Source organism: Mauremys reevesii, linkage group 6 (genome assembly GCF_016161935.1).
Source record: "Mauremys reevesii isolate NIE-2019 linkage group 6, ASM1616193v1, whole genome shotgun sequence".
Lineage (NCBI taxonomy): Eukaryota > Metazoa > Chordata > Testudines > Geoemydidae > Mauremys > Mauremys reevesii.
Window position 1 is genome coordinate 34,953,265 of NC_052628.1, and position 11,888 is coordinate 34,965,152.

Consider the following 11,888-nt stretch of genomic DNA (forward strand, 5'->3'; position numbering starts at 1 on the left):
ACTGGTCTCACTCATCTCAGTGAGATGTTAACAACGTTGACGTTAACGCTTATTACATTTTAGAGTTAACTGTAAATTATGATAATTATAGCAGAAACTGCAATCCGGGGTCATTGAAAAAAAAAGTCTACAGGAGAAAGGCTGCAAGTTTTAAAGATCTTTTACTTCTCAATGTAGCATTCCAAAAGGAAAGAAAACAGAAAAATCAGAGCAGGAGAGAGATGTCAGATCCCCACAGATGGAGAGAGGAATATTTGAGTATAGCTAGACCTATATAAGGAAGTCTTGGACACACAAAATATCTCATGGAGTTGAGTCAATCTTTTTAAGATGAGATTGGTTGAAATAAAAAGACTTCAAAACAAAGCTATCCATTCAATAGGCAAATGAGGGCCAAATTCTGTCAGTTTTCACTGGAATTAATTAATCCGGAGTAAATCTAATGACTTTCATGGAGTTATTCTAGATTTACACCACTGAAGATAACTAAAAGCTAAATTTGTCCCTTACTGTTTCCATATGTGATTTAGAAGAATTTGAAAAAAAAAACATCCAGCAAGTTATTCAAAAATATAAAAATATGACAAAAATCCCAAGATTTTCAGTTCTCTGTCTTCTTAATTCTAACTGTCTGACAGATACCTTGATTGCATAGTCAACAGATTAATATTTTGACTTCCTTAAAGGAGACATTCCACAAGGCTGCAGAATTATAATAACCAGAGAGTGAATTGGCACAAAGATGCTAATGTGTCACTTGAAGTTGGCTTAAAGAGATGGTTGACAATAAGACAACTATTCAATTAGGCCTCTTCTACACTAGCAAACTTCATAGCTGTAACTAATGCAGCTCCACCAGTGCTAGCAAGTGTGGAAGCTGTAGTGCAGAGAGGGCTCAGGTGTTTTTGCTACACCATCTAATCCCCAAAAGAAATATAAATGGCCACCTCACAACAAAAAGTGGAGCACCCACAAAATAAAGGAGGGATCCACTAACTATGGAGGACAAAGAGGAATGGAAGTGAAATCACAGGGTCAAAATAAAGGATACCAGAACGGGACACTACGCTGAGGACCTGTGAATGGCACACATTGCTCCATAATGGAATCCAAAGAATCAGTGAACACCTCCCAGGGGAACTCTGCCTGGCTCCATCAACAACCACGTAAAGAGAAATAAGCCCCACAGCCTATCCCCATCCTCAATCCAACATCTGCCTCTTAGATTGGTAAATGGGCACCTTGGCCACTGCCAGGAGATGATTGACAAGGAGGTCCTGAGACTTCATAGGGCCACAGATAGGAAATGCATAAATAAAAAGGTAGAAGGAAAAATGCAACCAGAACCTCAATAAGAAGTTCTGGAGGAGATAGAAAAGGAATTACAATGTGGTGCACTGCAAATACACATGCAGCAGGTTTTCCTTCTGGCCACAGAAAGGACAGATGTCAGGGGACTCCAAAAAGGCTGATCCCTGAGGAACACTCACCCTCCACAAGTGGTAAAAGTCCAGCAACTTTGTCTCAGGACAGGACACAAGGGTAAGGAAGTGGAGCTGTAGAGTATGAGTGTCCCAGGGTCCATCCAGCCCCACCAGCCATAGACCAGGAAGCCTCCAATTCTGGTGATACCAGCCAGCACCAAACTCTCGTACACCAATGAGTCCACGAAGACCTGAGTAGGGAAATGGGGATTATTCAGCAGGGGCTCAAGAAGAAGGTCTTCACCCTTCTCCTGGTAGCCATCCTGGACCTGGTCCCAGAGACGAGCTTCCAAGTCCTGAAGAGGTCTTGGTAAAACATGGGTAGCTTGGAAAGGTTTCAGGTGGATGTAAAGGAGCTGGAAGTTATATTGGAGCCCTCAGAGGCAGCAGAGAAATGTGTGCAAAGTGACAGAAGGACTGTCCTATTTATTCCCAGAACAGATAATGGGAGCACAAACTTCCCTACATGGGCACACCAAGTTGCCTTAACACTGAGTTGCAGGGAATGGATCTAGGCAGGGTGAGGGACAACTGCCATCATGCTGATAGAGAGCAGTAAAGTATACAATTATGATGTATATATCTGTCCACTTGGAACTAGGCTAAATTCATCAAATAATGTCACAGTTCACTGAACCACCATCAGCTAGGAATAGCTTTCTATAACTACTGACCTGGGACAGATTTGAGCCAATGACATAGAAGTGAAGGGCTTTGCATCCCATTAGTCATCCTCTACACTTCCTAGTCCTCCTTCCCCAAATTCAGGTTTTTTTAAATAATAATTAGAAAAGAGAACTAGAACTAGAGACTTAACTCAAAACTTAAAACAGTTAATACTAAACCAAGATGCCACCCTTGCCTGCTTCCATTCAGATTTATTTTCACATGACACAGACACTGTAAAATGTCTGACTTCTCTCTGCTGTGAAATCAGGGAATAAGACAATTTCTAAACTTAGCCCAACCCTAACTTGTAAAGCCTTGATATACCCAAATCCCTCAAATCAAATTGTTTTCTCATTGAAACAAAATTGCAAGGATAAATCCCAGAGGCTAAAACTTTATATTCTATTAAACTAAATTCCAAACATTGATGAACCATGATATTAGATTCTAGTACCACATATTTAAATAGAGTTTTACTTAATTGGAATGTATTGGTATAATTTAATTGTGGCAATTCAATCAGAGATGTTTGTCACTACTGAAGTTAATAAGGCATAAAAAGTGTGAAGCCAGGAAGTTATGGTTTACAAATACCTAGCACAGCTCATGGCCATAATTGTATTTGATTGCATAGGTATTCATTTAACTCAGCATTCATAGTTAGCTATAGATACCATCAATGTGTACATTTTGAGTATACATGAAACAGATAAGATCTTCTCTTTAAGGAAGGACAAAGTAGAAGAATGGTACTCCAGTCTCATTTTATTCTGTGCTGTAGATGCCATTAATGCAGCAGTCACCATCTGCATTTTCCACTTCTAAATATTCTGGGTCATTTTAGGGTCCTTGTTAACCAGACATCATTGCATTGCTTGCATGGCCTTGCAAGTGCTGGTTTGTTTTTTTTAAGTAAATCTTTCTTTTTGGAAAACCAGGAGTTACAGGTTGCTGCATGTGCAATTGGAGGAAAAAAAAAATCAGTCAATTGGGAGTAAAGTCAGTCATCAACAGCTCCCTTCTGGGGGGGCATGAAGGTCCAAATTATCTTAAGAATCTAGTTTAACGCCCATCGAAGTAGTTAGAGTAATATCTGTCAGCATAACAGCTCAATCTGGTCTTCCTGTCTAGACTTTGAGACTAAATAAATATTAGCCCATGCACAATATGCAGGAAAAGCAAAAAATGCATCAGAAGATTCAGATGAGGTTTTATACAACAGCTAGATGATAATGCAAGTCCCTGGAGACCTAAGGTAAGTCTAATCCCACCCCCATTCATTAATTTTAAGTGCACTTAGTTGTTCTGTCTGCATTTTGTTTTAAAAGACTTTCCACTTCCTGTAGTCAACTGGATTGGTTGACACAGAGGACATAAGTGGTGTTCTTACAATTATCTTTCCACATACATATCACTGTCACATGAGGAATATTTTATGAGTAAAGGACTGGATTACTGTTTGCTGTGTTAACCATCTGTGTACAGTTTTCTATGGCAAGAGTTTTCCCCCAGCCATTTTGGATCACTTAGAGGTTCTGTACATTTAACCAAGATAAGAAGTCAGTACTACATATCCAGGGACACAGACACCAAATTCCAATATTGCACATTTGACATGTATAAAATTTGTTTTGGTTAAAAATGTTCAATTAGCTGCATTGTTAATTTCGACAAGTTCAGCCAGAAGTTGGGTACTAAATTTGTGCTAGAGTAGCTTCTTTCTCCCTACATCTTTGTTAGACACTTAATCAGGTTTTATTTTAACTAGTCAGAAAATAGCCACTCAAGCATGATGGAAGAGCAATATGCCTAGTCATGTCTGAAAAGGTAAGTGATACACTAGAATCTCTCGTCTGTGTGTTTGAGTTTTCATGGAATAACTCAATCCTCCCTCCCCTATACCAAGAGTTTTCATCCATGGTGAAAGATGGGACCTTTACACACAATGAACTGACTAACAGCAATATACAATTCCACTGAGTACCCTTCAGAGGAAGACTTGTTCTAATGAATGGCAAGAATTCATTTGAATTCCTGGCATGATGCCTCTTGAAGGCCTATCTCACTCTTGTTTTTACTACTAGTGTAGAAATAGAGCTAAGATCTGCACAATTTTGCAACTCCCAACAACTTCCAATTGTATCAGACTTCTGCCGAAAAGTGGCAGTAAAATTTACCTTTTGACAGAATATTGAAGCATATGATCATTTTCTCTATTTGGATGAACATCTTGCCCATTTCATGCTCAGTGTTATGGGTTTGTAGTTTTAAGCTTTTGGGCCAATTAAGGCTCAAGTGAGTATCATTTTTCAGAGCTAGTTTTAGGAAAGCAATCCAACAAGCTGGTTTTATTGATGCAGAACAGAGAATCTTAAATTGCATATTAAAGAAATGGGTGGAGAGTGTTCAGTTTTTCCATTCTCTTTATTGCCAACAAATGTATATTTAAAATATCAAGGTCCAAAAAAAGGTTGTGTAATAAATACTTGAATTTGGGCTGTAATAAATAAAAAATTATTAACAAGGAATGCACTTTGCCAGCCACAAGTGGCTAGTTCTTGAAAAATAAGGAAGAAGTTATGGCCATAGTTCACAGTTTTAAGCAGCCAAAACCTGCTCATTACAGCTATTCCACAACATGGAGCTCTTCCCTTCCCTCCCCTTCCAGATGCATATTCACAGCTTTAAGTCCTCCATTAGAACTGCTCTCTACAGAACTAGAAGTCACTCTGCTGAACTTCAGTCAAGCCTTTAAACATGTGCGAAGCAAGAAAGCTATATTCCAAAGAGCTCCTTGTCACACTGTTTCATTAGTCCAACAAAGTAGGATTAGGTCTGTCTGGTCCCAGCCCAGCACACTACGAGTATAGTTTTCGTACCACCGCTCATCCATCATCAACATACTAGTCGCTCCACTGCCTCCACTGTAGATTTCACAGTGAAAAGAGTCCTTTTGGTTTAAGACAAGTCCATCTTTTAGTTACATCTTTGCAGCAACATGTTCAGTGCATATTCCATTCTGTGTTTTAGTTCCAATGAACATCCAGAAATCAGAAGTGTTGTCAGTCGAAATGTTGTTGATATCCTATCTTCATTGATGTAGGTAAGGAGATACTCCTCACTTTGATTGCAGATGATTATTTTTGTGTGATCATGATAAAAGTTCACCTGCACAAAAAGATAAGAATTATTATATATTTTCTCCTGTCAACCTTCAGATGCACGACTCTAAAGGAAAGTCACAAGTTCATCTGCGCAAGAGTATCAGGCACACATTCACTTAACACCATCCTAGAAGTATTTACCTGAAGTGTGCCATCATTGAAGAGCATCATTAACGCTTTGTCAGATTTTAGCCACTGTAAGAGGTAAAGCCTGGGTCTGCGAACATCAGTTACACTGGGCAGATCCCCTCCCTAGGGGGAAAAAAAGAGCACAAAGCCACCATGTCAGCTTATGTTTACTGCAAGTTCATTGCCTTCAAATTCTGAAAGGCCACTGAGTTGTACTTACATCCATGAGGTTCTCCTCCATGTAGTGAGAGAAGTATTTTAGAACAGTTACTTGGCTAATGAATTGTTCAGGAGCATCTGTAGCTGGAAAGACCGAGCACTGGCCTAACTCAGCATAGTAGTGGACTGTTCTGCAGGACAAGGGAAAAAATAAACCCAACAATTACAGGTATGTTCAAGCATAAAATTTAAGGCAGACTCAACTTAGTGAATTGTCAATTTCTAATAATTTGGAGGCATTTACTTTTTGTCTGGTAGGAGGCTCATGTGTGCTCCATTGTTGAAAAGAACACCCACAGTGTGGTCTGACAGCTGGTAACCAAAGCCGTATTTGTTCGAGTAGTCAACCCATTTTGTAACCCACTGGAAAGATGCTGTCAGCTGTTCTTTGGGAATACTATCTGCTTCTGGCATGTTCTCAAGACATCCTCGCAGTACCCTTGCAACTGTATCAGCAACACTTCCCATGGTACTGTCTTCCAAACCTGAAAAAGAAGTGCAGAACTGTTACATTATGCAGATAATTCAGGATTTGGAAACACACCCACCATCTACACCTTAGTCTAAATAAATCCAGTTTTGTCAGCCTCTTAAGGTTTAATTTTCAGAGTGGAAAATTGCAACCAACGTTTAGTTTTAGGAATTGGAAAAAATGTATTCTAAGACTTTTGTTTTATGCTTGTTTTTACTGTTTTGCATGTTATGATTTAACAGCAAAACCCCATCTTGAACTCCATTAATGTTGGACTTACATTCACTGCTACTGCTGCAGCTTCCTAGAGTTCCTCTAACTATCATTCGAATGGCGTCCCCAATCTGTTTGGTCTCTGCTAAAGTTCCAGGTTTGGCTGCTGTAATGTTAGGAGTCTGGGTCTCCTACAAGAAGAAATCATACATTTAAGAATCAATAAGGCAAGTCAAGGTTCACACAGAGAACTTTTGTATAGCTCTCATATTAAAGACTAATCCTGGCAATGCCAATTGACAGCTAAATAATTTTAGGAGATCTGGTGTCTGCTTCTTATAAGTATGAAGGAACATTATCAGGACAACAGCATGTAGTTTATTTATGCTGTTTATGTCTTGCATTTCACAAAACCTGGACAATGTAGCAAAACTGATTACTCTCTACCTCTCATGAACCCACAAAATACTGCAGCATTTGGGTTGCACATACTGCATGTGAACATTAAAATCCCAATAATTTCATTGACATTCTGTGAAGACTTACATTTTTATAATAACTAAGTCCTTATATTTGGAGTATTGGGAGAAATGCCTGGCAGCATCCCTTTAAAATTTGTGCAGAATGGTGCACAGATAAAGCTAGATTCTAGAAGGATAGAGTAATACATTCTGAAGACAGAGAGACTATACACTAAATGGGCGCCAGGTTTGTATAATTTTTGGTGGTGCTCAAAACGGGTCCAAGCAGAGCTGTCCCGTCCCTATGAATGGCTCTGAAAATATACGCCCAAACAGTGGTGGAGCTGGGCCCACGTTCCTGAATATTGGTGGAGCACGGGCACCATGGGCCCATATAACTCGCTGCCTATGCTAAAGGCTACTACATACCAGAGTGGCAAAACATACCTAAGCCCTCTTACAACAGTCACGACCATATAACTGCTAATCATTTCAGCGTGGTTAGGAAATATAAATCTCAGTGATGAATTCATGCCAAGGATCAGTTATTACTACCCCATCCCATTGTAATTCATCAGTTTGACTGTACCTCATCTGTTCTGTGTCTGTGGGGCTGTTGAGTAATTGATGTCTTTTTCAAATCATGTCTAAGTTTGTAGATTTCTTCATCCTCTTTAGCTAGTCTATCTAGAATTTAAAAAGCCAAATATTAAACATCATATCTAAAAATGTTTTTACAATACCGAATACCATAAATACCCCACAACAACGTTAGCTACAAACAAGGATGTAATGTGTAAACAACTTAATTCGCTCTCTTCTTGCAATGCATTCTCTCCCACCTGTGGCATACTCCTGGCAATCATTACATAGAATGGCATTTCTACCTTGAGACTAAGTGTAGTTTAACAGAAACAGTAGGTTATGGCCCAATAAAAAGCTTGCTGGTCTACTATAAGAAACATTCCCTATGTAAATTGGGGATGTAGACTATGGGCTACATATGCCTAAACCTAGTGTCATATTCATATTGATCTGGATGCTAAGGACAAGACCGTTCAGTGATGTAAATTAACAGTTTACAATATTATACTTGGGTAAATGCAAATGCTGTTTTTACATCTTGTAGATGTATCACTAGTTGACATTGTAAGTGTAAGCAAGCTACATACACATGTATAATTCGAATATACTTACAATGTGTATCAAAGTATCTTGCTTTTTCCTTTTTACCACCAAACAGAGCAGCAGCTGCCTTTTTGAAGAAATTCTTAGCTGGACTTGACAAGTGGAAGTCAGGAACAGTGTGACAACAGCTAGAAGAGAGTCGATCTGGTGTAAAGCCCTGTGGAAATGAAATGTAGAAGCCAATACTTAGAAGACTGTGATGTGCACTTAAAATAATGCAACATTCTGGACCAGAAAGCCACACAGTACAAACCTGTAAGAAAAAGTCATGTCGAATTATATCATCTAAACTGGGCCGGTCCTCGGGATTTTTTGACAACATACTAGCTATTAAGTGCTTTGCAGGTGCCAATAGAGATGATGGTAGAGTGTATCTTGCTTCCCTTATACATCTGTAGGTTTCTTTAAGGTTTGTAGTCTCAAATGGGGGTCTTCCTAACAGCATTGTGTACCTGTTTAAGAGGAATAAAAGAGGCTCTCAGTACTTGAGTAAATGCAAAAAACACTTCAAAATACAGGTTTTTTGTTTTTTTGTTTGTTTGTTATTTTAAAGTCCCTTAAATTAGCAGCCCATTTCTTAGCAAGAAGGTTGCTTTGATAATTCATGTGTTATATTCGTAGGATAGGCAGACTTCAGGCATTGTGTTCACCCAGTCATTGCCTCTCCTTTGAACCTTAAGTATATTAACAAGACAGTTTTGAGTCTTTGAAGTGATACTTACATTACGCAACCTAAGGCCCATATGTCAGATTCACATCCATGTCCTTGTTTGTTGAGGACTTCTGGAGAGAGGTAATTTGGTGTGCCACAGATTGTTCTGCAAATCAAAGCGATCAGGACTCAGTATGAGATCAGGACTCGGTATATCAGGGGTTCTCAAACTGGGGGTTGGGACCCCTGAGGTGGTCACAAGGTTATTACATGGGTGTTGTGAGCTGTCAGCCTCCACCCCAAACCCCGCTTTCCCTCCAGCATTTATAATGGTGTTAAAAATATAAAAATGTGTTTTTAATTTATAAGGGGGGTTGCACTCAGAGGCTTGCTATGTGAAAGGGGTCACCAATACAAAAGTTTGAGAACCACTGTGGTATATCAACCCAGAGAAGAAATGTAGGGGTGTTTCCATAGGGTAGTTTACCCCTTCTATTGCATTTGGGCAGGAATTTAGAAGCTCTCAAAAAACAGTGTGAATCATGTTTGCAGTGTTACCAACATTCCTATTTACAGTCTTCAATATACAGGAAAAGCCCTACTAGGCACATCATTGCAACATTGAGTCACACATCCTGCCTCTGGCATTGGCCAGTATCTAAGTGTCCAGAGCAACAAGCCACCCAGCACATACTGCAGTGCTTTTACAGGAGGGAACGTTTGACCCCTGCAGCAGTTAGTTGATCTTTTTATTTCTCTATTTTTAAAGACCAGTTTGGATTAATGCTGTTCCTTAAACATTCTTGAGGCTCCTACCTCCTTCTGTGTTCCAGTGGTTCCAACCTTGCTGCCAAACCAAAGTCGCCTACTTTTAGTTCCATGGACTCATTAATGAAGAAATTACCTAGACCCAAAAAAAAAAAAAAAGTGAATCCCTTCCTTGCAAGATAGGGATGCATTAGCCATTAGTGCTGAGTCACACTAACAAAAGCCAGTAGATAGCCAAGCTTTTTTTATGAATACTTAATGTCATTACTTAAGTGCTCCAGGTTTCCATTGTAGAAAAAGACTGAGGTGATTCTATCAATTGAGCCATCAGTCTGCTAAGTGCCCCATTGCTGGAAGCAGTGCTTTTTGCAATCAATGAGGGGAAAATGACTTACCTAGTTTAAGGTCTCTATGCAAGATTTCCTGTTCATGAAGATATTTTAGCCCGGACACTATCTGCCTGAGGTAGTATCGCACTTCTGGTTCCGTCAATACCTTCCTTGCTTTCAAGATGTGAGCCATAGACTGGAAAAAAAACCACAAAGAGGTGAATTAAAGTTCTCAGGTAGGTTTCACTTTTAAATAAAAAGCAGGAGAAATAACCCCTAAAGAAGTCATGAGAAACACCTTTCACATATTATACATTTACATTAGTTGCAGATCCCAGGTAAGTGAATACAGGATTTCTCCCAGTTGATGCTCACCCTTCTACTGCAGTACTCCAGAAGAATGTATATATTCTCTTTGTCCTCAAAGTAGTGGTAAAACTGTACAACATGCCTGTGATTAAGCATTCTGTGCAGCTCAATTTCTTTATCAATCTAAAGAACAAGACACAAGAAAAGCTTATTAGCCTTGCAACCTTGGCTGAGGAGACTGCTAACGCCAGCAGACATTTCTAAAGAGGGAAGGGCCATGCAGCATACAAAGAGATTTTTTAAACAAGAGTCACTCATGCACACACCTTTTCCCTTTGATGAGGTTTAGCTACTCTGCTGTGAGGAATGATTTTTGCAGCATAGACTTTGTTCGTTGTCAAATCTGTCATCTCATAACATTTGGCAAATCCACCCTAGAGAGATAGACCCAAAAAAAAGCAATTAAGGATGGTATGAAAGACGTTCCTCATTTAATCAGTCATCTGCTGGGTCTAATTACTCAAGAAGCTTGCAAGAGTAGGGGGTCGGTGTAATTGCCTCTGCGTTGGGCATTTCGGTAGCATACAGACCCCCATCTCACTGTGTGGAGGGAGGAGGGCGGCTCTCAAATCAAAGCCATTTTATAGCCATGACATGAGAAAAAACACAATTTTGGGGATGGAGGACGGGGAGATCCAGGGATAAGTGGTGGGGCAGAGGGGGGCAGTTTAACACAGCATACTTCAAACGCTCCCGTTTACACAGACAAGGAGATCCGAGCCAGTTTTAGCCATTCACAGGGCATCACTTCCACCGCGCTGTATGAGAGCGAGTCCGACACGGCACCCAGGCGGGCCTGCGGCTGCCCGGGGGGAATTCGCAGCATGCAGCAGGTGACCACGCGAACTGACATGCAGGGAAGGGGCGGGGCAGGACACTCCTGCCCGGTTCGATGGAGGCCCCGCGGCCGGTGCGGGAAGGGAGCCGGGAGATGCCTGGCTGCTCCCCGGGGCGAGCCGCTTTCCGGAGCCCAGGGGGGCGGAGGCTGCAGGCGCCGGCCCTGGCCCTTTACCTTGCCGAGCACCTTGCCGCGGCAGTAGCGCTTGCCCGTGCCGGGGTCGGTGATAATCCGGGAGACCTCGGGGGCAGCCTGCGAGTGGTGATGCTGCGGCGGCTGCTCCTCCAGCGGCTTCTTGCGCCGGGCTTCCCCGCCGCAGGCTCTGCCCGGCCCCGGCTCGCCCCCCTTGGGGCCGCCGGTGCTGCCGCCCGGCTGGTGAGCGATAGTCCGCAGTAACTCCATCACCAGCCGCCCGGCTTCGCCACTGCGCCGGGCGCCCGCCGGACTCGCCCCTTATAGCGCAGGCGGCGGCGGCCCCGCCCCGAACCCCGCTGCCGTCACAAAGCGCCGCCTTCGAGCCCGCCCGCCCGCGCGCCGCTGTCGCCGTGCGCACCAGCTGCCCGCCCGGGAGCGCGAGTTCAATAGGGAAATCCGCGCAGGGGTCGCCAGCGGCCCCTGATCGCCACCGCCCCCCGCCCCGGAGCGGGAGCCTGCGAGCCCCGCCCCGCCCCGACACTGGGGGCCCCTCCCTTACTCCGGCGCAGCTCCGCGGCGGTAAAGGGCCCCGATTCCGCCCCGCCGTTCCCCAGGCACCAACTGCCCGGCGGTGGAAAACCCACAGCCAAGCCGCTGACGCGGGACCTGGAGCCGGCGGGTGCAGGGCTGGGAGGGGAAATCGGCCATTTCCCAGGGGCACATCCCCTCCCCCCCGTAAACTGCCGCATTATCCAGTTGTCCATCTCCTGCAGGGAAACTAGGCACCACCAGTGTCCT

General features: G+C 42.6%; 1 protein-coding gene across 1 annotated transcript; it reads right to left on the reverse strand.

Moving 5' to 3' along the window:
* Positions 1-4,558: 4,558 nt before the first annotated feature.
* On the reverse strand, positions 4,559-11,386 carry PLK2 (polo like kinase 2). Its single transcript, XM_039545809.1, has 14 exons — positions 11,130-11,386; positions 10,384-10,491; positions 10,124-10,240; positions 9,815-9,944; positions 9,468-9,555; positions 8,722-8,817; positions 8,253-8,451; positions 8,009-8,156; positions 7,401-7,498; positions 6,418-6,541; positions 5,910-6,150; positions 5,667-5,796; positions 5,459-5,569; positions 4,559-5,321 (listed from the first exon to the last, which is right to left on the reverse strand). Exons 1-14 carry the CDS (start codon positions 11,355-11,357, stop codon positions 5,130-5,132), a joined length of 2,010 nt encoding a protein of 669 aa, XP_039401743.1. The 5' UTR covers positions 11,358-11,386; the 3' UTR covers positions 4,559-5,129.
* Between the last annotated feature and the right edge of the window lie 502 nt (positions 11,387-11,888).